The 26,046-nt window shown below is 42.5% G+C and overlaps 1 protein-coding gene across 1 annotated transcript; it reads left to right on the forward strand.

Annotated features, from left to right (window-relative positions):
- The first annotated feature begins 249 nt into the window (after positions 1-249).
- kcnk12 (potassium channel, subfamily K, member 12) lies at positions 250-23,387 on the forward strand. Its single transcript, XM_035171816.2, has 2 exons — positions 250-984; positions 17,420-23,387. Exons 1-2 carry the CDS (start codon positions 645-647, stop codon positions 18,310-18,312), a joined length of 1,233 nt encoding a protein of 410 aa, XP_035027707.1. The 5' UTR covers positions 250-644; the 3' UTR covers positions 18,313-23,387.
- Positions 23,388-26,046: the final 2,659 nt, after the last annotated feature.

The following is a 26,046-nucleotide window of genomic DNA, read 5'->3' on the forward strand; positions in this document are numbered from 1 at the left end:
GCCTCTCCCCCCCCTCCCTTATGTCGTTTTATTGTTTCTCCTCCGTCCTGATTTGTAGCAGGGAGTTGTCCGAGAGGATGCAGCGTCCACACGAAGGCTGCAGCTCCAAGCATGCAAAGCTCAAGAGGGTCCACCACTTCATAAGAGCATAATTGGGGCTTTTCCTGCGACGCGTAAATCTGCAAGTTGCATAATTTTTCGAGCGTCATTTGCCGGGAAAAACATTTTGGTGCAGCGGACCCAGAGGATACTACTGCTGCTGCTGCTGCTGCTGCTGCTCGCATTGGCACAAAGACGCGCGTTTGCTGGGATTGGAGCTGCAGTCCACTTCACAGCAGCTGCAGTGCCACAAGTGCAGGAGGAAATCTGTCAGGAAAACTACGCGCCCGCTGCTCTCCTCCCGAACTCTTTGGTGGATCGAGTGGAGCGTCTTTTATTTCATTCTCCTGCAGCCACAGAGAATAATGATCACTTCACACCTACAATGAGACAACGTGCAGGGCTGAGTGGAGGAGCTGTGTCGGAAGAAGTGCAGTGAGGAGGAGAAGCAGCGCAGAGACTTCCAGGAGACCCGCAGACGAGTGGATGCCGCCTCCGGTGCGGAGCTGGTCGCTGTCCGACGCGCGAGTGGTGCTGAAATTTGGATGATGCCCGGCCAGCGACTGCAAGGCTGCCGCTCCCTGCACCTCAACGAGGACAACGGCCGCTTCGTGCTGCTCGCCCTCCTCATCGTCCTGTACCTGCTGTGCGGCGCCGCGGTCTTCTCGGCCATCGAGCGGCCCTCGGAGCTGCGGGCCCACGGCCGCTGGAACGGGACGCTCCTCAACTTCAGCGAGACCTTCAACGTCAGCCTGCGGGACCTCAACTCCTTCCTGCGGGAGTACGAGGCAGCCATCGCCGCCGGCATCCGGGCAGACGCTCTGAGGCCACGATGGGATTTTACAGGGGCTTTTTATTTTGTTGGAACTGTGGTGTCGACTATAGGTGGGTGATCTATACAGTATGTAGCATGCACTGGTTTCCCAGTGGCCATTGCGTCCATTTGGTTGCAAACATGGTGTCCTCCTCATACTTGTTGAAAAGGCAAGGCAGCTTTATTCAGAAGGCAAACAAAACAAAATTTAAAACAAGATAAAAGAGATTAAAAGGAGTAGAATAAAAGAAAGCATGCTCGGTGCATGTGGCCAAGCCCACATGAAGTCTTATAAATACACAATAAACTCCAAACATGCCTTGTAATTAGAGAGTCTAAATAATATTCATTTTGTTACCTGATGACCAGAGGATGCAAGTCAAATGAATTGGAGAATGGTCATTATTTATCTGCCCTCTGTTTGTTAAATAAAAACCTCACTGACAGTCTGGGTGTCAAAAGCATTGGTGCTGCCATCCCTTTAGGCTCATTTCCTCCCTCTGGCTTACGTACAGAATAACAGATTAACAATTATTTTCCAGTCATGTGTTACATTTTGACTGCGAGGCACTTTGGCAACAGGGGCGACATCTGACCCCCCTGCCATTTGGAATGCCACACTCATCCCTGGCCATAGGACAGCACCCAAGGGTGCAGTCTTCTCCCCTTTTTCGCCACATTTCTATTCAAACCAAGAGGAATGTCAATGAGAAGCCCCCGTCTGCTCCCCTCTCGTTTAACATTTACTGTGCAATAGGTCAGAAAAGAGCAACTGTCCCTGCGAGGGACAGTTGGTGTGGTGCACTGCATGCCTGATGTTCTGGTGAACTCACCCCCACCACCCAACACCACCTACCATATCCCCGGCAGCAGCTTTTGAGGTGACAGCAGCTCAAATTATTACCTGGAGTGTTGTAAACTGTGACGAAGGGAGTGATAAGGAAAGCTGGTGGCTGCAGCACAGTGAGAATTGGCTCCACATGAGCACATTAGAATCTGTCAGAACTTTATTCACTTTAGGCCTGTCAACAGAGCTTTAGTGGCTCTTCCACGGTCTGCTCCCACATAGATGCATAAATGCAGAGCTCTCAGGGAGCCGGTGCACTCAGCTCACCCTGTCACAGGGGAAACTGTGTCTGTGTGCACGTCTCTGGCAGGTTTTAAATACTCTGTGCTCCACTTGTCACGCCACCTGAAAAGCAGATCATGTACAGTGACTTGGCTGCTTGAGGGTAAAAAGAGGGTGATGTTGATCTCTCTACAGTATTTGTCTTTTTTCGTTGGCAGACATGTTTTGTATCTCTGTCTGGATTTCCATCTCGCTTTGATCTCCACCCCCCCACCCCTCCGGCTTCTGTGCTACTTTTTCTGCATGCTTGTGTGCGGCTGTTATAAAAGGGATCTGTGGGCCTCCCCACACGGCTCTTTATCAGAGCGGCATCCCCCTGCGCACTCCAGACACTCCTCCAAAAAACACTTCCCGCCTCTGACTCTGCCGTGGCAGAGGCTTCAAATCAGCAGCGACACTTTGCTCTCGTTTCTTTTTTAAAAAATGAAAAAAGAAGCTTTGGCCACTTGAGGCACTTGTTTACCCACTTGTTTACCCATTGGCTCTGCCACATTCAGATTTTTTCTGATCTATTACAATGTTGGATTTCCGTATTATCTCAGACAAAATCCATCATTAGATTTAAAAAGTCAATTATTCCATTAAAAAGCTATTTGTGGGAAATCTATTTTTCTTTGTGGGATATTATCTCAATGCATAGGGACATAACTGTGCAGTGTGAAGCACCACATGGGAGAAAATCAAATCCAAGAACACTTATCATACAATGGAGTGGAAACCATCTTTCTGAATCTGAATCTATCCAGTTCATATAATAGATCCATAAACAACAACAGGTCTCTGAGAGCCTGTTAACACGTTGACCTTAGCATCTGATTCAAAGCCCCACTGTGTCTGAGTTCACTCTCACTAACGCAGCACTTCTTGTTTTTCATCTTCTTGAAACGCAGGTTTGTCAGTATCCAAATCTTGCGTGTGTTGTGCTGTCCTGCCCCACATTTTCAGACGGAGCCTCGGAGTTTGCCTGCTCATTAAAAAATAAACAAGAGTCTGGTCTGTAAATAGACTCTCTATTAATATCAAAAGTTATTTGTAATGCTCAGGGCTGATTGATAACCGTTGACTGCCAATCAGGACAGCTCTCTGAGGTCCTCTGCGGGCCCGTATGTCTCACGGTAAGATGCTGCGATGTGACATTTGGGAGAAATACTCTCTCAGTTTTGAAGGATTAGGGTGAATACTTGTCAAGAGTACTTAGTGAGGGCGTTAAACTTGTTGAGATTGAGTGGAACAAATCACATAGGACTGTTAACTGTTCGTCGGTTCACAACACAATAATCCACTGCAGGTTTGGAATCTGTTCCCATCTATTCCTGGGCTTATAGACCCTGTATGTGCTGTTTCTTCTTGCCCCTGGCAGCCACTGCAGCCTCCTGCTCCATCACATTCATATCCACCCACTCAGAGAAGTCACAAAAGCAGGTGAGGCTAAAAGGACAGTTTAACAAAAACAGTAGGAAGCAGACCTTTACACAGTTTTCCCCTTTAAATGAGGCCAGATTTAAACCCTGTTCACCAGTTACGAAATGAGGAGAAATGTCAGAGGTGGGTGGAGTTAAGAGAAGAAGAAATCCTGGTTGTCAGAGCTGTGCTGCAGCAGAATGACTGTGGCTCTTCCCTCAGTTTACTTGCAGGCATAATCTCTTCCATCGCAAACCATTGATTTAAATGTGACCCTTAAGTATCCTTTTAGTGGCTTCAATTGAAACTGTATTTTAAAGTTTGTGCTGACACTGTAAGAGAGGTGTTAAAGCAACTCTATTGTCTATCTTTGTTGCAGCTTGTTGTGTTGCATTAGGTGCAAGACAACCCACAGACATTCATCATTTAAATGTGCATTTCCTCCTCAGCTCTGCAGAGCATTTTAGCCTCTTTCAGCTTATGTTTTGATTTTACTCTCAAAATGTATATAGACTAGATTACTTGTAGTTGTTAGGTTAACAAGTTGGACATTTTTGTCAAAGATGCATCTGCTAGCTAGTTCCTGTCACACTGATGTACATCCAAGTGTTTAGTTTGTTACTTTAAAAACAGGGTGAAATACCGTGACTGTCAGCTGAGCCTGGCGCAGACTCTGGCTTCAAATGGCATCCCCACTGTAAGATGGGGGCACCCATATGGGGGATATTTCTACTTCATTTTTTCTTCAGTGGGAGGAGGTGGTGACACGTTGTCCATCTTTATATACAGTCATTGGGTGGGCTATGGATGGGCAGAACCTGCCACATAAAAACCCATGTAAATCACATGTTGCAGTGTGGGACCTCTAGTATTATTATTATTATTGTAATGTAGTCTGGATTATGTTGCTTTGCTGTGATCACAAAGTCATTATTGGAGATCACAAAAACAAGTATATCGTGATAAAAAGTAATTTTGTCAACACAAGGCGACTTAAAGCTTATTATGACAACAACAATGATTTCCCATGTCCTGTCCCATGATCCATAGTGTGAATAAACAATCAAACCTAATGGCTTAGTGGGTTTTATCCTCCTCCTTGTCTTGTGCCAATTTAAAATGTGCTGAATTGGCTTCAGCATCTAAATGAAACCGGCTTGTAAGGTTTGTGTGACTATTACACGCTTGTCTGACCAAAGCCAATGTGTCTGGAAAAGAGCTGCTCACCACATTTGTCCTCTATACTGTACAATGCCGCGCCTTGTAATTCACGTCTCTCTGAGGCTACCTCACCTCTGAGTCACCTCAGACTGGAGGAGCGTGCCTTTGGCATTTAAGCAGTGTGAAATGCCACATGACAGACGGGAGTGGATTCCTCAAGGCTGTCTGTGTTTTTGTTTTGTGTTCCCGTTTAGATTAACTGCTCGGTGCCGCCTCGTCAGGACAAAACCATCTGTGTTGTTGCCACTGTGTCTGTTGTGAGCGTTCTTTCAGGAGGTGGGTGGGAATTCGGCCTGCAATCTGTGAAAGCAGATCCATTGGTGCACAGCAACTCGTCCTGTTTCTTCCCACAGCAGCGTTCAGACGGTGGCACACAGGCCTGACTCCTCTATCTAAAATAATCACGAATCTTAACTTTGCTCCTTTGTCACGTTGAGCCCCTGCACGCTTCATACGGTGTGATGTGTTTCTGTGGGAAAGCCTTGTAATTGTGTTACGAAATAGAAGCTGCTCATATTCCACGAGCAGCACATTACATAGTGGGGATCGCTTTTTTAAAATCATTTTACACCCTTCTGGTGTCTGATGCCGTCTTCTTGTCTCCTCTTTAGATCTTCACAGAGTGAAATCACAGAGTCAGAGGGACTGAATGCATCTCTTTAGATTGTGTGCAGTCCAGATCCTGAACACAACAAGTGTATCCTCAATGAGGGAATGGAGGCTCTGGATGGAGATCATGAGACTGTGTCTGAATTAATCTAGTTGTTGCATTATGTAGCTAATTTCTACCTTAAAGGGGAATTCCAGTATTTTTCAACCTGGCCTCTATGTTGATAAATGAGTGTGTGTGTAAATTAATGGTACTTTGGAATCAGTCCAGTAGATATAGGCTTTGCCAACTGCTGCTTACACAACAGCAGTGACAACAATGTAATCTTATGAGGCAACAGTGAAGGGCCATGAAATGTCCACGGTCGAAGAGATTTTTGTTCACCCATAAAAGGCTCAAATTGTTATCCTGTGTCTTTGCTTAGAGTCCTGCAACCTTACACGTGCCTTGTTATCTCTCTTCGTAGGAGCTCTTTGTTTGTTTACTCCGGCTCAAAGAAGTAGGGACGACCATCGAAGTCAAATGCCTCATTGTCATTGTCCACATCAGGAAATGATTTAGAAAATGATTCAGACATATTTCTCTCAGGAAAATCGGAATTCCTCTCTCCAAGTCTCTCACTCACGTTTCCACCTCTTCTGACATCAGCTCAAGTCTGACGAGACGTGAGAGTGAGACTTCTCATTGAGTCAGACATGTCTAATGTTGTCAGACACAAAAATAAAACAACTTGAGCCTTTTCTGGGTGAAACAAAAACACTATAAGTGGACATTTCATTGACTGTTGCAGTTGCCCCATAAGAGCCGGTGGAGACGATCTATTGAACCAAACTTTAAAAATATATCAGAATTTCCAATATCAGATATATAAATGTAAAAGTTCAAATATTAAAGCCTTTAAGACACCTACATTGATATGTTATGTAAAATAATTAATGATAATTGGGATACACTCTTCTCCATCCATCCATAAGCTTCAAGGGTCACAGTGGGCTGAAGAGTCCTCATATAATCTGATACCTGCATCCCTTTGGACTGTGGGAGGAAGTCCGCACAGAAACTGGGGTTCAAACTCAGAACATCCCAAAAAACTTAGTTTAGCATGTTAGCATGTTTACATTTGCTCGTTACCAGTGTAATACATTGTAGGTGAGGCTAATGGGAATGTCATTAGCATCAGTGTCATAAATCAAATGATACTTAAGGGGCCAACAGAGTGATTACTATTCATCCTATGGACAAAACAGATGCAAACTGGTCAACAGACTCACTGCACTGCTTCATAGTGTGTTGTGCGTGCGCCAGCGTGTGTGTTTGTTTGTGTGGGTTTGTGTGTTTGCCTGCATGTGTGTGTTTATGACCTTTTCTATCATAGACACTGACCCGTCGACCTCATGGGGACCAAAGCCTGCTCCGAATGAAGTAAAATGTCATTTCTGAGGTCCTGGTTAAGGTTAGGCGTGGGATGTGGATTGTGGTCATGGCTAAGGTTAGGGATAATGTTCTGGTTAGGCTGTCCGCAATGAATTAAAGTCAATGTCAAGTGCAGATAAGGATAGCTACTCAAACCTGTGTGTGTGTGTGTGTGTTTCATGTGTGTGTAAGATGCAACCTGCTGAGAGTGTCCACCATTCTGTGCTCTGTCACAGTGGGTCATAAATCTGCCCTGACACGCTGAGGCATGTACTCCCCCACAACCAGGAACTCACGTGGTCGAATCATCACGGCCGAGCGATGCCAAGATCATTTTAGAGGACACAGCACATTTTCGGAGCTTCTGATTAGCATTTCACTGATTCTGCTCTTTGTACCAGAAAGCCAAGGAGAGGATAAACTCTGTGTGCTCTCTGCACTTCCCATCAGGGCTAAGTTCATTTTAAATTTCTACTCCTCCTAGTTACTATTTTGATCATCATCAGTTTCACCAACGATGATGTGAATGCTGACTTGCAGCTATGAGATTTTAAACTCCCCCCCAACAAGAAAAGTCCTTCTCTCTCTGAACATTGGCAAAAATGTCACCTCGTTGCAGGAAGTCTTAAACAACTATTCCACTTCTGCACCAGCGGAACATTTATCTGCATCTTGGGGCCATGAATATAAATAGTTATCCGTGTTAATAACCTAAGAGCAAGTTGGCAAACAGCGTGATTTGGCAGCTGTCCATCTGTCTCTGGGTGTCAAGGAAAGGCTGCTTGTGTAAGAGCAGAGAGATAACATGCTGCAATACAGCATCTTTCAAATGACTGAACATAAACACTGGAATAGTATTAAATGTAAAATTGATAAATCAAATGTCAGAAATGAAAAGTCTCAAATCCTTGTAACTCATGGGAGAAGAGACAAATGAGGATTTTGACTATGACCTTGAATCAGTGAGACCGTTGGTCATGATTAGATTTACAATGACAAAGCACTTTGTCGTCCCTGGAGCTTGATCATGGAGCACATGCCATTAGGAGTTATGGATATTGTATGTTAGGCAGTTACATAAAATTATTGAGATTAATCACCTGCAATTTAAACGCTACAGCTGGTTAAAAATAGGTAGCTGCTGTCCATGTACAGTATGAGACACTTGTGTTCAATGTCTCTATATAATCTACCTACTAATTCCACAAACGTTTGTTTTTCCATGTGTCTTTATGTAGAATACAGATTTAGCAAAACCGTTTATCTTATCAGCTTCACACTTGGCTTGTGTTAATGGCCCGAGCAAGTGCAGAGTTGAATTTGTTGCGATGATACATTCAGTATTAATACAAATGTAACAAACAGGCGACCAGTGCCCTGTAGAAGACAGTGGGGCAGGGATGTCTGTCTCTGGACCCAGTTGAACATATCTTCTTCTATGTCCTCGGATAAACTACAGCAGTGGTCGGCATAATTATTTTCATTTCAACATATCACACTGACACAGACATTCACGCGTGTCGCAAGTGCTGATCTCCGTCATAGCAGCAACGTTCATAGAATCCCTTCCTCTTTAGTAATTACTCGACAATGTAAAAGCACAACGTTCGTTGTGTAGTCAAGATGAATTACAGAGCTTTTATTTTGAAAAGTTGTAAACTGGGGTCTGAAGATTGTGTCAATTGCTTAACAGACCTCTGAAATAGCAGTAAATCCTAAATCATTCAAACTTTATACTTCAGTGCTGATAAACCAGGTAGGATGAACACAACGTTTTCAAACTTCGCTCTGAACCATAGACTGTTTATAAAAAGCTTTGCACACAACGTCCGGCACACAATAAATTAAAAAGTGACTCACTAATGACAAGGAATAATTCTGAAGTAGCTCTGGAGCATTAACACAGGACAAGAGAACAGATCATTCCAAACAGACAGGTTTAGAACGGCCGCTGCACTCGCCTGTGTGAATTAGAGGAAGCTGTGCTCCTGATCCTTCTTTATCTGGAGAATAATGTTCTTCCAGTAAAACCATGTGAGCTTCTCAATTAATCTGCCGCCCTGGAAAGTACCAGGATAACATACAGACGAATGAGTTGCTTTGTCCTCATGCCAGCATTCAGAGATCACTGAGCCACCGACAGTCACTGACAGAGTCACTGTCTCGGACTCATAGTGGGCCCTTTGAGCTAATAGAAGGTAAAACATAATTTAATTGTGAGCAGCAGAGCATTGCCTCATCATTTTTCTGAGACACCTTGCTGGTGCACAGCTTCTATGATCCAGGATCATTATTGCAGCTGTCAGTCATTTAGCGGACCCTGACAGGAATCCATTTTTTTTTTTCTATTTTGCAAGGCCTTAAATTTCAGGGACTTGTGCTTTTGCATTAGCAGTAATGAAAAAACATTAAATCAAAAGTCCACCAAAGCTCAGGAATTCATTTCATGGTGGCATGTGATCGCAATGTTTTCAGAAATGTCTAAAAAGCCGGAGCAGCTGTAAAAGACTGACAGTAAAATCAATGCAGCCAGTGGTGGAGGTAATATTTTCGACAAAAATGTACCCAAGTAAAAGTAAAGCCTCTTTTCCACTGGTCAGAAAATCCACTAACATGTGGCTTTTGTCTGCAAAGGGAATGGCTACAATCAGCATTCACTACCGGTTCAAATGACTCTGCAGTAAACGTAACACACTAACTTTTCTACTCGAGTAACTAAGTACTTGCTTTGAAATATACTCAAGGTATTATAAGTAGAAGTACTTGCAGAGTATAGCTTGTTCCCTATTTCATTAATGTGGTGAAGGAGGCGGGGTCTAATGCTACCTGCCCGCTCTGATTGGATCAGCGGACCAACTCCCCTTTAAAATATATATGAAAAACAATGTGAACACAGATATTTGCTGATAGTGAAATGCTGAAAGTTATAAGTTCCCTAAAATAAATCTGCTTAAGAAGAGTAACTGAGTAAATGTAGCCTACTTTGTTACATCCCACCACTGAAGGTAGCGTTACCATGGTACTGTATGAGCTCCAGATCTGTGTTATCTGTGATGCTGAACATGGAGGCTTATCACGCTGACCTGAGGGGGATAGTGTTTCAAAAGCTCCACCTGAGCAGGTGTGTTTGCTCTTGGGAATAATACAAGAGGGGCGTTATGTAGCCAAGCTTTTATTCAAACATTGACAGTGCAAGATAATAGGAAACACAAGGACATCGCCTTCAGATCCATCAGGGAGAAGCTATTAATCCGACGAGAGAATGACTCCTCAAGTCAAATGAGAGGACAAAATCTCTGTTCCCTGTTTGCAGATGAACGGCGAAGCAACTTGACTCTTAATTTAAATTTTGCTTGTATAACCTCTGTTCTACCTTCTCCAGTGAAACTGCATAATGACACACCCTGTTCGTCTGGTTTTGTTTTTTTTCTCCTTTTAAAACGATGTGAACACGGAGAACAGGAAAAAAAAAAGAACAAACTTTGGCACGGATCCAAAGTCAGGGCAGCATTTTTTTTTTTGACAACAAATCAATATGGACAGCGGCGGACTCATCAATCCTCCTGGTTTCGCTTGGCCAAGGAATTAAGTGGCGAGATACGATTTAAAACAGCGAGTCCTGGTTCAGTCAAGACGGAGCCAAACGAATCACAGTCAGAAGACGGAGGTGTATTTTAGGTTGTTGAAAACTCTGTATCTCTTGTAATCAATATGCGTATTGACCAGCTTTAGTGACTCTTAGTTACATATTTCATTATGATCACCACAGTCCATTATTTCCAATTATTACAGAGCCATGAATAACAGTGAGAACACTCATTATCACTGCTTTGACATGCAGAACACATGGAATTAATGAATCGTGTGTGGGTGAGCTCTGTGAAATTCAAGGCCTCTTTGTTTCGCTTGAGGGCCCCATAGGATATAATGTAGTATGTGTAGGCTTCGGGTGATTTATTAATATTTTATAGCATTTGTTTACTGCACACAGATCTCACACTAAACCTGTATGGGACCCTATTATTTCCTCGTCATGTCAGCATTTTCCCACATTAGAAATCCAGCATTTTCCCAGCAGATGGTGCAGCAATGATGTCCGCCTGAGTCGCCGTCCCCTCAGCCCTCCTCCGTCCTCTCTGCAGACCCCCCGCCAAGCCGACCCGTGACTAATGGTTTCCTGTTCATCGCAGAAACACAGTCATCAGCGGGGCGGGCATGCGTGGCGTTTTCTGCTGCTCTCAGGCCAATTTACGACCATTCCCTGTAGTGGGAAGCAGTTGACAGGGAGCTTGTCGATTAAGCTCATCCATTGGGGACATGAGGAAGCGACGGGAGGCAGAGATTTGATTTTTGGTTTGGAAAACATTTCCCATGATGAATCTTTGGGTCCATTTTCTTGGCTCTGGGGAGGGTTGTGTGTGTGTGTATCCTCGATGACGTGCAGTAACCTTCAGTCTCAATGCTACTTAGAGAGAGTAGTGAACAGTGCGTGTCCTTGGTTTAAACACAGAAACATGACTGAGTGCTTTTAGTTGCCATCTACTCTCATGCGGGTCTCCATTAGGAGCTTTGATCCCCTTGAACTGGCTCTTTGGGTTTTTCTGCTGTTCTGTGTAACCCCTCTGTAGCTTTTGGAGATTAAATCCAACTGTTTCTATATTCTCTCAATGATCATCTGAACTCACTCACACTAACCTTCTCTTACAAGAGGAAGAAATGTGCTCGGCATGTCCGATGGTCGGCCTAGTGAGGTTGTTTTCTAGTACAATGGAATCAATAGGCCTTTTCAATAGGTCAGAAATCAATTTGTGGAATCAATAGGTCAGGAAAACAAAACAAAGAGGGAAAAGACACTAAAATGCTCCCTAGAGCTAAAGAAGTGTGCTGATTTGGAGGATAATTTCCTGTGGGTTCAACAGCACAAGGCACCCATTTCCAATATATTTAATCATTCGATTGATTTTTATTACGATACATTTTGGTCATAGCAATTTAAAGATCTATGTAGTAAGTGGGAGCTAGAATGGCACTGAGTAGAGCTCATACTTCCACCAAGGTCCAACAGTTCCCTCGGGAAACCACATTTAAATTCACTAGATCTAGAGTTTGTATTCGGATCTGCACCAAACAGCACAGACTCATATCAGTCCCCTAAAAAGACATTTACATGAGAATGTAAAAAAAACAAAAAACACCCTATCTCACAATGTTAAAGAAAAGGAAAAAAATCCTGCATCCCCCGCTGACTTCATTCTTGGGTCATACCACACCCCTCCAAAAAATGTCATGGAAATCAGAGTCATTTTTGCATAATCCTGCTAACAAACAAAGAAACTGTCATGATCTGTTTTCTTAGCGGACCCAAAATGCAGAACACGAACACAGCAGGTGGATGGTAGTAAAAAGGTTTATTGTTCAAAGCTGCGGGGATCCAAAAGTCCTGGCAGGGTGAGGCCGGAGCAGATAAAGTTGAACAAACGGAAGTTGCGCAGCTGATCCTGTGGCAAAGGGAGCACGGGGTAAATAAGTACAACAAAACAAGAGACATGTAGTCACAAAAGCCGAGAAGCGTTTCCACACTGGTGAACGGAGGATCTGGCGACGACAGGGGAGATGAGCGGAGGTCTTATAGAGTGAGAGGTGGAGTGATGAGGAGATGAATGTCAGCTGCGCAGGTATACCACAGGAGGCTCCTCCCAGCTCCAGGTAGAGCCACCAGGGAGGGAGAAACAGTGGGGGAAGGGAAACCACTGAGCACAAAAGGAGGTGGAAAAACCTGGTCCTAACAGAAACAATCAAACAAAGCAATGATTACCTTGGTAATAATGCGTAGATTTTCATTTCACACATTTCCTAATTATTTTCCAAATTAATTCATTAACTGGATGGTCTACTGAATTTTAAAGAAAAAATACCCATTGCAGTGGCCCAGAGTCTAAAACTGAAAGATGCTCATGCAGGTTACAGATTCTGACTAAATAAATGATGACCTGGAGACCCATGAAAATATCTGTGAAATGTGGACTGAGGCTTTAAAAAGCACGAGTTATCCCACTGATAATGTGAGTTTGGTGGGGAAGGGAAATTTATCAACATCTTGGAATCTTAAAGAAAGTGAAAAAAATCCTGGATCCACAGCAAATTAAATAGGTTCTTCCTTGATCTAGCCTTCATCCTTCCACCAAGTTTTGAGGAAACCCGTCCTGTAGTTTTTGCATGATCTTGCTAACAAACTTACAAACCAACATAAAAATGGACCTTGTTGAAAACGTAACCTCTCTGGTGGAGCTAATCAGTGGGCTTGTGGTTCCAAAGTTGTTAAGTATTGGGAAATGCATGAACACGTCGTTGCTTTTGGTCTTTTTCATGTGATTTGTTGACAGCAACAGAATATCACCAGCCTCCTCGATTAACCTCTGATCTCACTGTAGGTGCGTTGAACGTATGCCAGAGTAAATTCGACTTCCCGCTGCTCTCTGAACTGTGGAGAGTTTGGACCGTACATGTTGGACCATTTCACAGCTGCTGTTAGCTCCTTTGTGTATTGAAAAACCTGTTGCGCCTGATAGAGTTTGCACAGTTCTGTTTCCCTCAGAGTGGTTCCTTTGGTGTAAAATGTGATGACTAATTACTGTTTGGAGGCGAGTCCTCTACTGAGGGTAGCAAATGAAATGCAGGGCAGTCCATCAATACATCTATTAGCAGCACTCTCAGTGGTTTGTGCTATTTAGGTCCTGACTTTACTGCCCCCTTTAATGAGCCATTGTAACTTGCCATTGGCCTGTAATGAGAGCTGCTCAGTCTAAATTGAACGATTGCGCCTCAGAACATGTGATTTTACCTCGATCCCTGATGATAAACGCTGACCCGAACGCTGGAGCCACTGTTGTCTGCTGGCAATCTATCTCGGCCTCTCTCCTACATTTCATTTCCCCACAGTCTGATAACCATTAAAGCTGTTTCTCTTTCTACACGCAAAACTGTCAAATGGTAATTAATGGATACTAATGGCACCTTTTCCATCACATTCCCCCTGGTTGAATCTCTAGTGTGTAATTGAGTGTGCAAGCATTATTCGCCATTAGGGCATCATTTCCAATGTTGAGTTGAGCATACTTTATTTAATGCAAATGGATACATATTCTCCCAAGGCTTTGATTGAATTGGATTTGCACACATATGATTTCCTGCCTGATCAAGTTCTGTAGGATTAAAGTCTCATCCTGGCTTGGACCGAGTGGAAAGTGTTGCCTGAGGTCAGCAGCAGGATCATTGGTCTGTTCCGGCGACTCCAACCTTTAGTTTTTTTGTATAAATGAAGAAGTCTTTGAGAATAAAGTCTCACAGTGTTTGCATGTTTGGTTTCAGCTCAAGTCCTTTTGCCTTCTATTATTGTTCTGCTGTCCCTAATGCGTCTTGACACAGTAGTCTGGAGTAATGGCTCTGAAATGCTACACTGAATCGATGCCTGGTGCCTTTCCCTCTCTGAGGTAATTTACTCGGTAATGAGAGATGGTGCAGAGGACTGCCTCTGCGTGGACTGAAAAGATGTAATCTGTTTTCCCTCTGATTCAGTTGGGTTAGAGAGTCATGGGCGGCTAATTAATTAACTATATGAAACAGGAAAATAGGATTTCACTGAAGGGCTTAATTTGGGTAATCGCTGCCCCTCACCTTCCTGTTAGCCGACAGTGCCTGGCTGTGTGCTGCTGAACTACTGTAAGTCACTTTCTTTAGCTGTTTTCAGACAGGCAAGGAATAGAACATATTCTCCGGACATTCTCCGGAGAGGCTCTGGACCTTCTCTGGAGTTTCTGCTGCCAACCCCACGGTAAAAGAAAAAAGACAGGGAAGTGAGCTCATGTGAGAAAACAGCAGGAGATCTTCTGGAGGAGTCTCCGCGAGAGACTGGGCGTGTTGATGAGGTTTCGAACACCCAACAGATAAAAAATAAAAAAACAAATACAAATATCTCAGGATGAAAAGCTGTGCCTTCCATGCAGGCATGTCGGCATCACCAATGAAGATGTCAAGAGAGCTTTTGGTGATGTGAGCTGATGCCTGTGTTCTGTAAACAAAGACACTGCAGCAGAAATTATATATTTCCTGTCTCTGCTACTGCACCCCCCCCTCACCTGAACTCTTTGGAGATTTTTATGTTGTTGTGAGCACGTCTGAGAGGAGAATCTCCCGCTGCGTCCTTCATGTGTGAAAGGCAAACTCCAGCGAAAGTCTGTACCTAATTCTCACATCCTCTGGACTTCATGCCTGAAAACAGCTGTTCACAAAACGCCAGATTTTGCAGCGTCTGATGTAACGTAGAAAACCTAGAAAAGTCTATCTGTGCGTGTGTGTGTGTAAGAGACCATAAGGTGTGTGTGTACATGTGGGTTTATGTTTTCCCTTGGCTCTAAAACACAATCTGTATCAATCAGCGTTGATCTAAATGACCCGGCGTGTCAACAGCAAACCCACACGAGAGTGGTTTCCAGTGCGAGAGATAAGGTCGAAAAAGCCATTTTGAGCATCATAAAGGAAGCACTGTCTGGATATTGATGTCATTTATTACCTGACAAGGATGGTTAGAGACAGATTCATGTTTAAGGGGGAAAAGGCGCTGCCCTCATGTTCAGGAAAGACTGAAATGGAGGATGGACATGATGAAATAATCAATTAACCTTGGCCTGGAAGTGAACTAGTTGATCTTTCAGCACGATTTTATTTGTTTGGTGACATTGCGTGTGGGTTCAAGTGTGTGTGTGTGGGTGTGTGTGTGTGTGTGTGTGTGTGTGTGTGTGTGTGTGTGTGTGTGTGTGTGTGTGTGTGTGTGTGTGTGTGTGTGTGTGTGTGTGTGTGTGTGTGTGTGTGCGGTCACGTTGACCCTGGAATATAAAAGAATGGGTGATGTTTTTGTGAAAACAAATAACCATGGCATGTACACATGTAAGAGGAGAAAGATTGCACTTGAAAAATCAAACAACAGCAGATGTGTTGGATGTGTGGTGCATTAGTAAAAGTCTCTTTCTAGCTGACGAATATGTGTGGATTTTACACTTGAATAAATTATTTTCTACATATAAGATGCTGTAGATTAAAACATTGATGTTTTGTATTGATGAAATCAATGATGCCATAAACCAGTGTTTACAACATGGTCTAAGATCTGTCAAATGCGTCCCAGGAGAAATCTGAATGGTCACAAAACTACTATAATAATGATATTCATACAATATATAATGTTTCTATTTATATTGTAACTTCACTGCAATTTGTGCTTTTCAGCAATGGCAATATTGGTCGGCCAGGCTGCTTCACCACTTATGGTTGGAAAAACCTTATGATAATATTATTATTATGTTGTGAATTACTTCAACAAATATTGAGAGGTTTTGGGTTTAAACTTTGTATTTGCTGTTTGTGTGTGAAAGTGCTGAAAGATTTGCAAGCTGCACCTGTGACACTCCTCGAAACTGAGAAGTGCTCATTCAACATGCAACAGAATCCATAAACATCCTCTCCTCTCCTCCTCCATCCTCTCATCTCCTCCCCTCTCCTCTCCACTCCTCTCATAACCCCCCGCCGCTGCTTGAACATTCAGTCTAATTGACTAAGAAATCAGAAAATAGCAGGAAGCCAAACCACACAGCCCAGAAAAAAGAAGGATTCAAAAGGCTTACCTAAGCTTATTCCTGACAATCTCCTCCCCTCAATATGACCCCCATGTCCTTGATTTTCCAGGCCCCACCAAGTGCAATGAACAGTATAGAAAAAAATGTATAGAAACATATGTTGTATACACAATAGCATATGGCTTTGTGTGTAAACATATACGTTAAAGGAAACACATTATGCTCATGTTCAGGTTCATAATTTTAATGTTGGCTATCAGTTGAAAAGGTTTACATGCTTTAATGTTTAGCAAACACATCACTGTCCTCAGACTGTCCATCGTCGCAGCTCCTCTTTTCAACCTCTGTCTTTAACACTTGGTTTTAGCTCATGTCTCTTCAAAGCGCTTCCCGATATAGCCCAGTCTGCTGTGATTGGCCAGCTGGCCCACTCTGTTGTGATTGGTCTACTCCTTCCAGTGCGAATACGAAATGTAAAAAAAATGAAAAAAGAATAATGTGTTTCTAATATCATCTGACTTATGTCAGTGGCAAGTTCCTGAATAATGCTAATAACAATTAATAAAAAAGTAAGTGTGAGACTGTCATTGGATGCCACTCTTCTTTTTAATCATGGTTTATACACAGGTCCTTCCAGGTCGTAAACATTTATTTTATTTTTTTCTACATCCAGTATTTGTAACTTTCGGTTTTTCCCATTTGTTGCTACTTCTCCTCATTATCTCTTATTTCACAACATACATCTTCATTTGCAATGCAGCACATTTTTATTATTATTTATTACCCTATTGTCACTTTTATTTACCGTGCTCTCATTACTGTAAATTATTTATCACAAATTATCACCCAGTTTTTCCTTAATACCACTTGTGTGTGTTAACATATTATTCATTACTGCCACAAATATTTACAAATAAGATTTAAGCCTAATTTAAAACGCTCATTTAGATTTGAGGTTGTTTGGCTGTCATGCACCACTTCCCTCGTCTCAAACCAGCAATATAATATCTTGTGAGGAAACTGAAGACATCCTGTAATTGAAAATTTATTTTTAATTTCGCTCAGGGAACTCACTGTTTAATATTGCTCGTGTGTCTCTGCAGGTTTCGGGATGTCAACACCTGTGACAGTCGCAGGGAAGGTGTTCCTGATCTTTTATGGTCTTCTGGGCTGCGCTGCCACCATCCTCTTCTTTAACCTTTTCCTGGAGCGCATCATCACTCTGCTGGCCGTGGTGATGAAGGCTGTAAGGGAGCGACGAATCAGGAACAGCGGTCTACTCCCGCCAGGCATCCGCCATGACTTCTCAGCCTACTCCCTCCCAGGCTGGAAGCCCTCTGTGTACCACGTGATGCTGATTCTCGGCCTGTCAGCCATCACTATCTCCTGCTGTGCATCAGCCATGTACACCCCCGTTGAGGGCTGGGCGTACTTAGACTCGCTCTACTTCTGCTTCGTCACCTTCAGCACCATCGGCTTTGGGGACTACGTCAGCAGCCAGACCGCCGCTTATGAATACCAAAACCTCTACAGGGTGGCCAACTTCCTTTTCATGCTAATGGGCGTGTGCTGCATCTACTCGCTCTTTAATGTCATCTCTATCGTCATCAAGCAGGTGCTCAACTGGATCCTCGAGAAAATGAGCTGCTTGTTTTGCCAGCGCTGCAGTAACGCCAACGCCTTACTGGGCAGACGCAACGCAATCCGACCGGGCTCCCGGGGTCGCCAGAGTCGGTTTGGCCAGCCGTCCGACTCCGAAGGACCTTGTGATAGTGACACTGAGGGACGCAGACTATCTGGGGAGATGATCTCCATGAAAGACCTGGCAGCCTCTAACAAGGTGTCGCTGGCCCTCATGCAGAAGCAGCTGTCTGAGTCAGCCAATGGATATCCCAGGACAGTCTCTGGCAGCTCGCGCCATAATGGTTTCTCTGGGGGGGTTGGCGCCCTCGGTATCATGAACAACAGGCTGGCAGAGACGAGTAACTCCAGGTAGAGGCCACAGTCAAACAGGAGTATGACAGCTCTTCATGTCAGGCTGTGACACTTTTGAAATGGATCACCAGTGTAACTTGTTATGCATGATACATTTTGATTTTTCAGATACTTTTGGAAATACAAGCCTGTGGTGATGATACAGGTAATGACTTTGATGGTTTGATGTTGATGGCATGACGAGAGAACCACAGAGTCAACATTAACAAATACATAAGTCGATTGGGAAGCATGGGGACCACCCATCACCCATTTCATTAACCTTAAACCCAACCCAGAACAAATATCTCTTAACCATCAGTCCGTAGAAATAGTCTGTTGTACACGCTCGATATATCAGACTTACATGACTGAAATCTTCTGAGCCAAGGGAAGTACACAGTGCAATCTTAATCCTTCATGGGAGTTTGCCAGTTTATATGAATGTACATATTTAATACTCATATAGACATGACGAGTGTAATCACTGAATGATATAGCACATACTGAACTATGCATTTTACTTTTCATGCATTTTTTTGCACCATTTCTAGACCTTCAATTGATTGTGCAATCCCCATTCATTCTTGACACGGGTCAAGTTTCTACCCTCAGGTGACTACTTTTCATTTCTGGGGCGGTGTGTAGAAAGTGAAGTTTGTGAGCAGGGCAGTGATGTAGCTGATTTTGTCAGGGGCTGTAGCGAGGGGAGGTTTTAAGAGATTAAGGGGCTACAAAGAGTAGTTTCCCCCATTCCTGGAGATGGAGGAAAAGAGCAGGGCTGAAGAATGAAAATCCATTTCTCGTGAGAGAGGAACTGGCATTCTTATCAGCTCGCAACATGTTTTGGTGGCTGAGACTTTGACTTGAAGGGTAAAAGACGCCACCTTCCAACTGTTTCTCTCTCTGTGTTTTTTACAAGCCTACAGCTGTCTGCGGGGAAAACAAACGATAAAGGCTGGCAATGTATTAATTACTCTTTGAATGCAGACAGCGGACTTATGTCTTTTTAAAACTAAATAAATGGAGTGTGGGTTTATTTTTTGTTTGAAGTTAAATATAAGGGAAAGGAAAGGAGGCAAATTATTGTTATTGGCACATTATGTTAAATGAAGCAGATCAAACGTAGCCGGGTCAATCTCCCTTTGCTGGAGTGGGAACACAAACCCCCAAAGGATTGCTCTAACTTGTATTGATTTATCCTTCGTGGAAATTCGTCGAGGGTAAAAGAAAGTCTGCAGAGGGTGATTTTCCTCTTGATTTCAGTGTAAACGTGTGGCCAAGATTGAATGGATAGAGGGTGTTTTTCGGAAGAACAGGGTGCTACCCTGTCAGGTTTCGATTGCGATGTTCGTGTTGCCAGGAACCATCTATTCCGAGGAGTCTGTGATGTAAAGGTGTGTGGTGGTGTTTTAATGTTTGTAAACAGGAAGACAGAGGAGAAGACATTGATTGTTAAATGTCCGGGAGAGAAGGAAATCCAAACGTACACACGATACGAATCAACGGCCTCTCAAATCAACTCTTCCTGGCGTCCATCTTCATCATCTTAATATCCACGCGGGCCGCTCACTTCTTCATCTCTGCATTCACTTCACACACACTGCACCAAAACCCTCCTGCTTCCTTTTTTCTTGCAGATCTCTGCTCTCTCCTCACGCTCATCACCCTTTACACTGTGAATATGAGACATGCCATAAATGTATATATATACATGAAGAACTGGAACGTCTTAAAAAGCGTTCTTACAATAAGGCGTGACACGGATCTGGATCTGTCCTCAGTGTATTCCATCACTTCAGAGCATAGAGCTAAATAATTTCCTTCACTCCCCAGTCTCACTGAGAGGACTAGAGAAAAATGACTCAGGTAGTTCAAACTTCAGGCTTGTCTTAGTTTTTTCCTGCATGCCAATATGGTAAAGCCATACAAGGTAGATGTATATAAAACAGAGGACTCTTTAAAGTCTATTTTTCTACTTACAGTATAGCTTTCAAATATCTACATGTGGATGACTGAAGAGGTCACTGTCACGTCTCTCACACAATCCGTCAACAGACTGATGGGATGCGACATTCAGAACTTACCCACCCACAAAACGTATGGTCATAGGGAACACAGGCATTTCAAGTGTTGAGGAATATTTAGAAAGATTTGGAAAAATGCATGTACGATGTATTGTCGACAGTTAGATGAGAAGATGACACCACTTCACATCTTTGCTGTAAATATGAAGCTAAAGCCTAAGTTTTGCATGAAGACCAGAAGCTATTTAGTCATAAAATCAGATTCAACGACTGTGGCCAGGAGAGCTCAACGCACTGCAAATAAAGAAAACACATGCACATAGAAAAAACATGTGCAAATTAGGAAAACAACTTCATCAAGTTGACGACACATGCGCTACAAAAGGTCACGACACATGCAAATACAGAAACACGCTCCAAATAGCGAAAACGACAACAGAAATGGGAACCAAAAAAGTGATAAATCTGGCTGTGGTTCAATGCTTTGTGAAGTTCCATCACCACTGACGAGTAGCAGACTACAATAACTTCGTAGTTTTTTCTGTTTTCACGTGTTGAAACTTCCGTGCAATATGCTAACAAAATCTTTCAGCAGTAGACTTAAATCATCATCATTGGTTAACAAATTATACATAAATATTGTTAAATTCATTAGGAAACTAGGTAAAATTACTAGTTTTATGACTAACCAGCTATTGCCCCATTCTTTGTCTTAATGCTAAGACAAAGAGCTAAGCTCACCAGCTGCTAGCTATAGCTTCATATTATATAATACCTTACACTGTAAATAAAGATGGACGACGCATCGCTACCTCCTCCCTCATTACAGATATGAAGCCTTACTAACGCAAGAGTTTCGCTCCGATTACGTCATTTGGAACAGATAACGACATTTGGAGAGAGTCCGACTCAGCTGTCAATCATCATGTTTAAAACTGTTTTGATAGCATCAAATAACTATCTAATACCAAACTTATTGGACAATGTAGCACTTGGACATCCACCAGTGCGATAAGAACTACCTAAAAACCATCACATTTATTTGACGTTCACTTTGACTTTTTAGTTTGGTCCACATCCACGATTGTAGCCAGCCACCAGGGGGCGGCTGAGACATTTTGGCTTCACTTTTAGGGGGAGTCATGTCATCCATCCTTATATACAGTCTATGATAAAGACATGTATTTCCAAAAATGTTCATTTTGTTCTTTGACAATACCCAGTAGAGTGACTCCTGAACCGTGGAGTGAACATATGTTGGTGATGTGGAGCTTGCAGAGCCAGGGGCCATGCGGTAGCAAATAACATACTGTAGTTTCAATTCAATGGTGTTTCCCTGCTGCAATACGTCGCCAGAGGTGGATGTTTTGCTGGCATGTCTCTAGAATAATGATTCATGACTGATGTAATACAGTATGTGAACCTTCATATTTCCCCTCAGAGGTTTAAGGTAACAGCGGCAGTGGTTTCAGGATTGCTAACTGCGTTTTACAAGCTCCTGTGGCTACCTGCTGCATCGTGTCCTCAACCTCACTTCCAGACAAGGAGCATGTGTGTGTGTGTTTAATGCATCTGTGTGTCCAAACCAGTGTGTACAAGACTGAAAATGAAAATTAAAGGACTGTGAATGTTATCTTAAATGCTTCCCTGAATATACATCCCCCGTAGAAGGCATTTGATTCAGTATAATAACCATCAAAATGCATTTTCCCTCAGTCTGAAACACATCAAGCTTTTCAAGGCATTCAATAGAGTATTTGATGTTTGCTCACCTAAAATGCATGCGTGTCTTGAAATCAATTGCCTTACTTTAGTCCTTGCATATGACAAAAAGGTTCCTAACAGATCTTAGTGTTTAGAGCTTGTGTGTTGTACCATACACTCCTTTTGCATTTTGCAAAAATTATCTCCATTGATTGCAATGGTTTTAACTGCTCCGCTGTCCCCTGTATCTCCTGTAAGAGGAGACAGGCGGAACAAGGATTCACTGTATGTTTGTTATCAGCAGAAATGCCTCTTCAATGTGATTTCACTGATTTATCTTTTTTTTTTTCGTGTAATCAATTCTCTCATGTTCTCATCAAATATGAAATTAGAATGAAATAACGCAGAATATTTAAAGCCCACACTATTTGTGCATAACATGGGTGAACATAGCAGACTTGGATCCCAGCGCTATGAGATTTGCAGTAAAGTTACAATCGTTAATTTAGACGTTAATTGTCAAAAATCAGCGAGTTTATCCCAGTTAACGCATCGTGCTGTATTCAAACTGGAAAATCTGATCTGTAGTCAACAGCACCTTGACTGTGCAGAAGCTCCATTAAAATGACATGCTCCATATCTGTTACATGCACCATAATAAAACAATTTGTTTGAAATGAGCAGAGACTGGAGATGTTGTTAGAGTTCATCTTAAAGGCTTTCGATGGTGCTAACAGCGTTATCATTAATTAATTTCACAGTATGATACACAACACTGTGCTCTACTCGCCGCTCTCCTCTGAGGCGGAGCACGTGAACTCTTTTCGCATTCAGAGACTGTTTACGCTGTTCGTTTCAAGAACAAGAGGCATTGCACATTAATTTGGCTGGGGCACACTGGAAATGGCTGTTAGCAGAAGGCAGGTAAACAGCTGAGTGGCTCGGTAACAGAATGATATATTACAGCTCTGTTTGGCTGCTTCTGATCTCAAACAAGAGTCACACTGTCAGCTTTGATCCAGAGCTTGATTCCCAAATCCACAGGACATGTGTAGCTGCTGGTTTTTTATATAGACCATATGAGGACGGTGATATGGAGACACAAACTGCATCCACATTTCAATTGAACAGCTGCTCCTGGCGTCTGTAATCCACAGCTATGTTGACCTTTGCCTCCATCAACATTGGCATCAGCACCTCGGTGTGTGTGTGTGTCTCATGTTGCTTGCGTTGTGGTTTGACATCCAGTTAATGTATGCAAATGAATTCTGTTTGCAAGTTGCACATTTATACCAATGATTGTACTTTTATATTTATGTAATTAAAAGTAAAACCTATATGAAACAAGACGGGGGTTCCATTAAACACTGATATTTAATGATGTTCCTCTGATGTTTTGATATTCCGAAACCATCTGATAATGAATTACAATGCCAATGTTTATGGATATCGTACATTTTATGGAGAATGTGATATATATATATATATATACATTTGACTTTGGCTAGTTTCTCGGTTGTAATTTTGACTTGTGTGTTCACATGATCACTCTTTACAAGTCAGGACTTTTATAACTCCAATATTACAGCATAAAGTTGATCAATAATGAATAACAAAAAAGCCTGGCACATAATCCCTCTAAACCTACAGTTTTACACTTCCAGAGATGGTGGAAGGTGGATATAAATACTTTCTGGCAGATACTTCCAGTCTTTATGCTGAACTGATCTGTATAGTTGATTAACCATTAAAAGTGATATATCTCAACTTATTAACTCTTTTATGGGGGACATCTCAAAAAGTGATACCATAATTAAATAAAACATGGTAACATGGTTCAGCCGAGTGAAAATTCATAGTAATAGTAAAATGCAAGTAGTAATTGTAAAAACACGATTGAGCTGCATAACTGGCACTAACAGAAACGTTCAGTACCTTCAGGTTTAATATATCTGAGAGTTTATTTCACCAGCGGAGGTCAGACAAAGGCTCGCTGCGTCCCAGCGTCACAGTTCAGAGTAAAGAGACACAAAAGAGGAGGGGGTTTTATTTATTTATTTTTACAGTTCTCTCTTTGATTATGATCATGAATGCTCTGCTGGTTTTTAGTAAGCCACTAATAAATGATAATTTTGGTAGCCTGCTCTACATCCAGTTTGCTGGAAGGACCTTGAAACAGCGTGGCTCGTTGGTAATGGGTCGATCAGGATGTTAGTCATAAAGGGGAGCCTGTAATTGCATTCATTATTGAAATGAGTCTGATCCCAGCAAATTATGCAGAAAAACAACATACATTATCTCACTGAACAGGGGGTAAGAGGAGTCTGTGTGGAGGAAATGTCTGTGCTCATCAGTAATTTTCTGTTTAGCAAGAAGGCTTGATTCGAGCGTTAGCAGAGACGTTCGGAGCAATTAACACCCACTGAGGATGACTTCAACTTGCCCTCTACTTCTGCTCGACCACTTTTGATCACTGGCGTTATTGTTTTGCTGGAATATCTGCACGTTGCCAGACGTTTAGAAAATAACTAGCCTCTGTTTCCTACAATAAATCACACAAAAATAAATCCATCTTTTACTGCAGCACAGCCAAATGCTGCTTTGAAGCCTGAAAGACTTTCCTGATTTACAGACAGTTACAGAGGGAAAACAAATCAAATGCATGTGTCTGTTCTTTGTTTTTCCTTTTCTTGGCGGGCAAACAAACCTTCATGTCACACTGTTACAATGTGAATGGCAAGATTATTCCGCGGGGAGATGGGACTGCAGTCAAACCTCCAGCAGCAGCAGGCTGAAGTGTTTCCTCTGGGTCCAGCCGTCTGAGACATGTGCCTCAATTCCTTCACTGCGGCAGAAACCTCGGACTCCCTGCCATTTGTCAAAGGCTGCTCACGCTGTTTCTCTGCACCTCTCCTCTGCTTCCTCCCCACCACAGCAAAATATGAACACTGCTGTAAGGTACATCAGAGCATCTATCTGTAAATAGACACATACATCCACTAGTGTTCTTACCTTCTCTACTGAACTGCCTCAGAAAATGTAATCTATCTTCATGTTGAGATTGTCCCAAGTGATTTGGATGACACGCTGTCGAGTATCACGTTTTCTTTAAACATTGTCAAATTAAATACATTGTCTGATGGGAAAATGTGATGGGCATTAAACCGTTAAAGGGGCAGTAGGTGTGTGAAAGGAGGTCAATTGAGGTGCACTTTGTTTTCTTAAATGTTATTTTTCACACCATGTTCAACAAACGGTCAGCAGAAATATTTATTGACTTTAGGGATATAATAAAAGCAGAAAGAAATAAGGGAGAGCTGATGCAATATGCAACCAAAAACTTGAAATTTGGTGTGTTGCATTCAAGTATGAGGCTGCTATTTTTCTTACAAATCCCCTAAATAGACCCAAACCAAACAAAATTACATGATCAGATATTGTGTAACCAAAGCCTATAATGGTGTATTCTCCATTGTCGGACCCCGCATCGACATTTTCAATAAACATAGTCAGAGGTGGGCATTGTACTTTATTTTAAATCAATTCCACCAATTCTAGACCATACTGGTGCTATAAAATCTCTCTGAAAGTGTATATTCTTGACGATTTTTAAAGATGTGCACGTGAAGTGGGAACAAGTGGGTGGTTAAATGTGGTTGGGTACATTTTTCAAACCATATTCAACAAAAGGTCAGCAATAACTTGTGATATAGTGGGTTGCATTTTGCTGCATATTCAAGTTCTACCTTCAAGCTGGTCATTTTTTTCTTACAAACCCCATAAATAGAATAAAACCAACACAAATTTTCTTGTGTAGCCAAAACCTGATATGGTGTATTCTCCATTGTCAGACCAAAACATTTTCTTTTCTTACGGTAAACATCCTTACGATGTGAAATGGGCATGGTACTTTATTTTGAACCAATTCCACAAAGTAGTGCCATAAATTCTCACTTGTGCAACAAATGTGTATTAATCTGCACTGAATAATAGCAACAAAAACATACTGCAGTGCCCGGCCAAGT

The sequence above is a fragment of the Hippoglossus stenolepis genome, chromosome 12, assembly GCF_022539355.2.
Source record: "Hippoglossus stenolepis isolate QCI-W04-F060 chromosome 12, HSTE1.2, whole genome shotgun sequence".
Taxonomy (NCBI): domain Eukaryota; kingdom Metazoa; phylum Chordata; class Actinopteri; order Pleuronectiformes; family Pleuronectidae; genus Hippoglossus; species Hippoglossus stenolepis.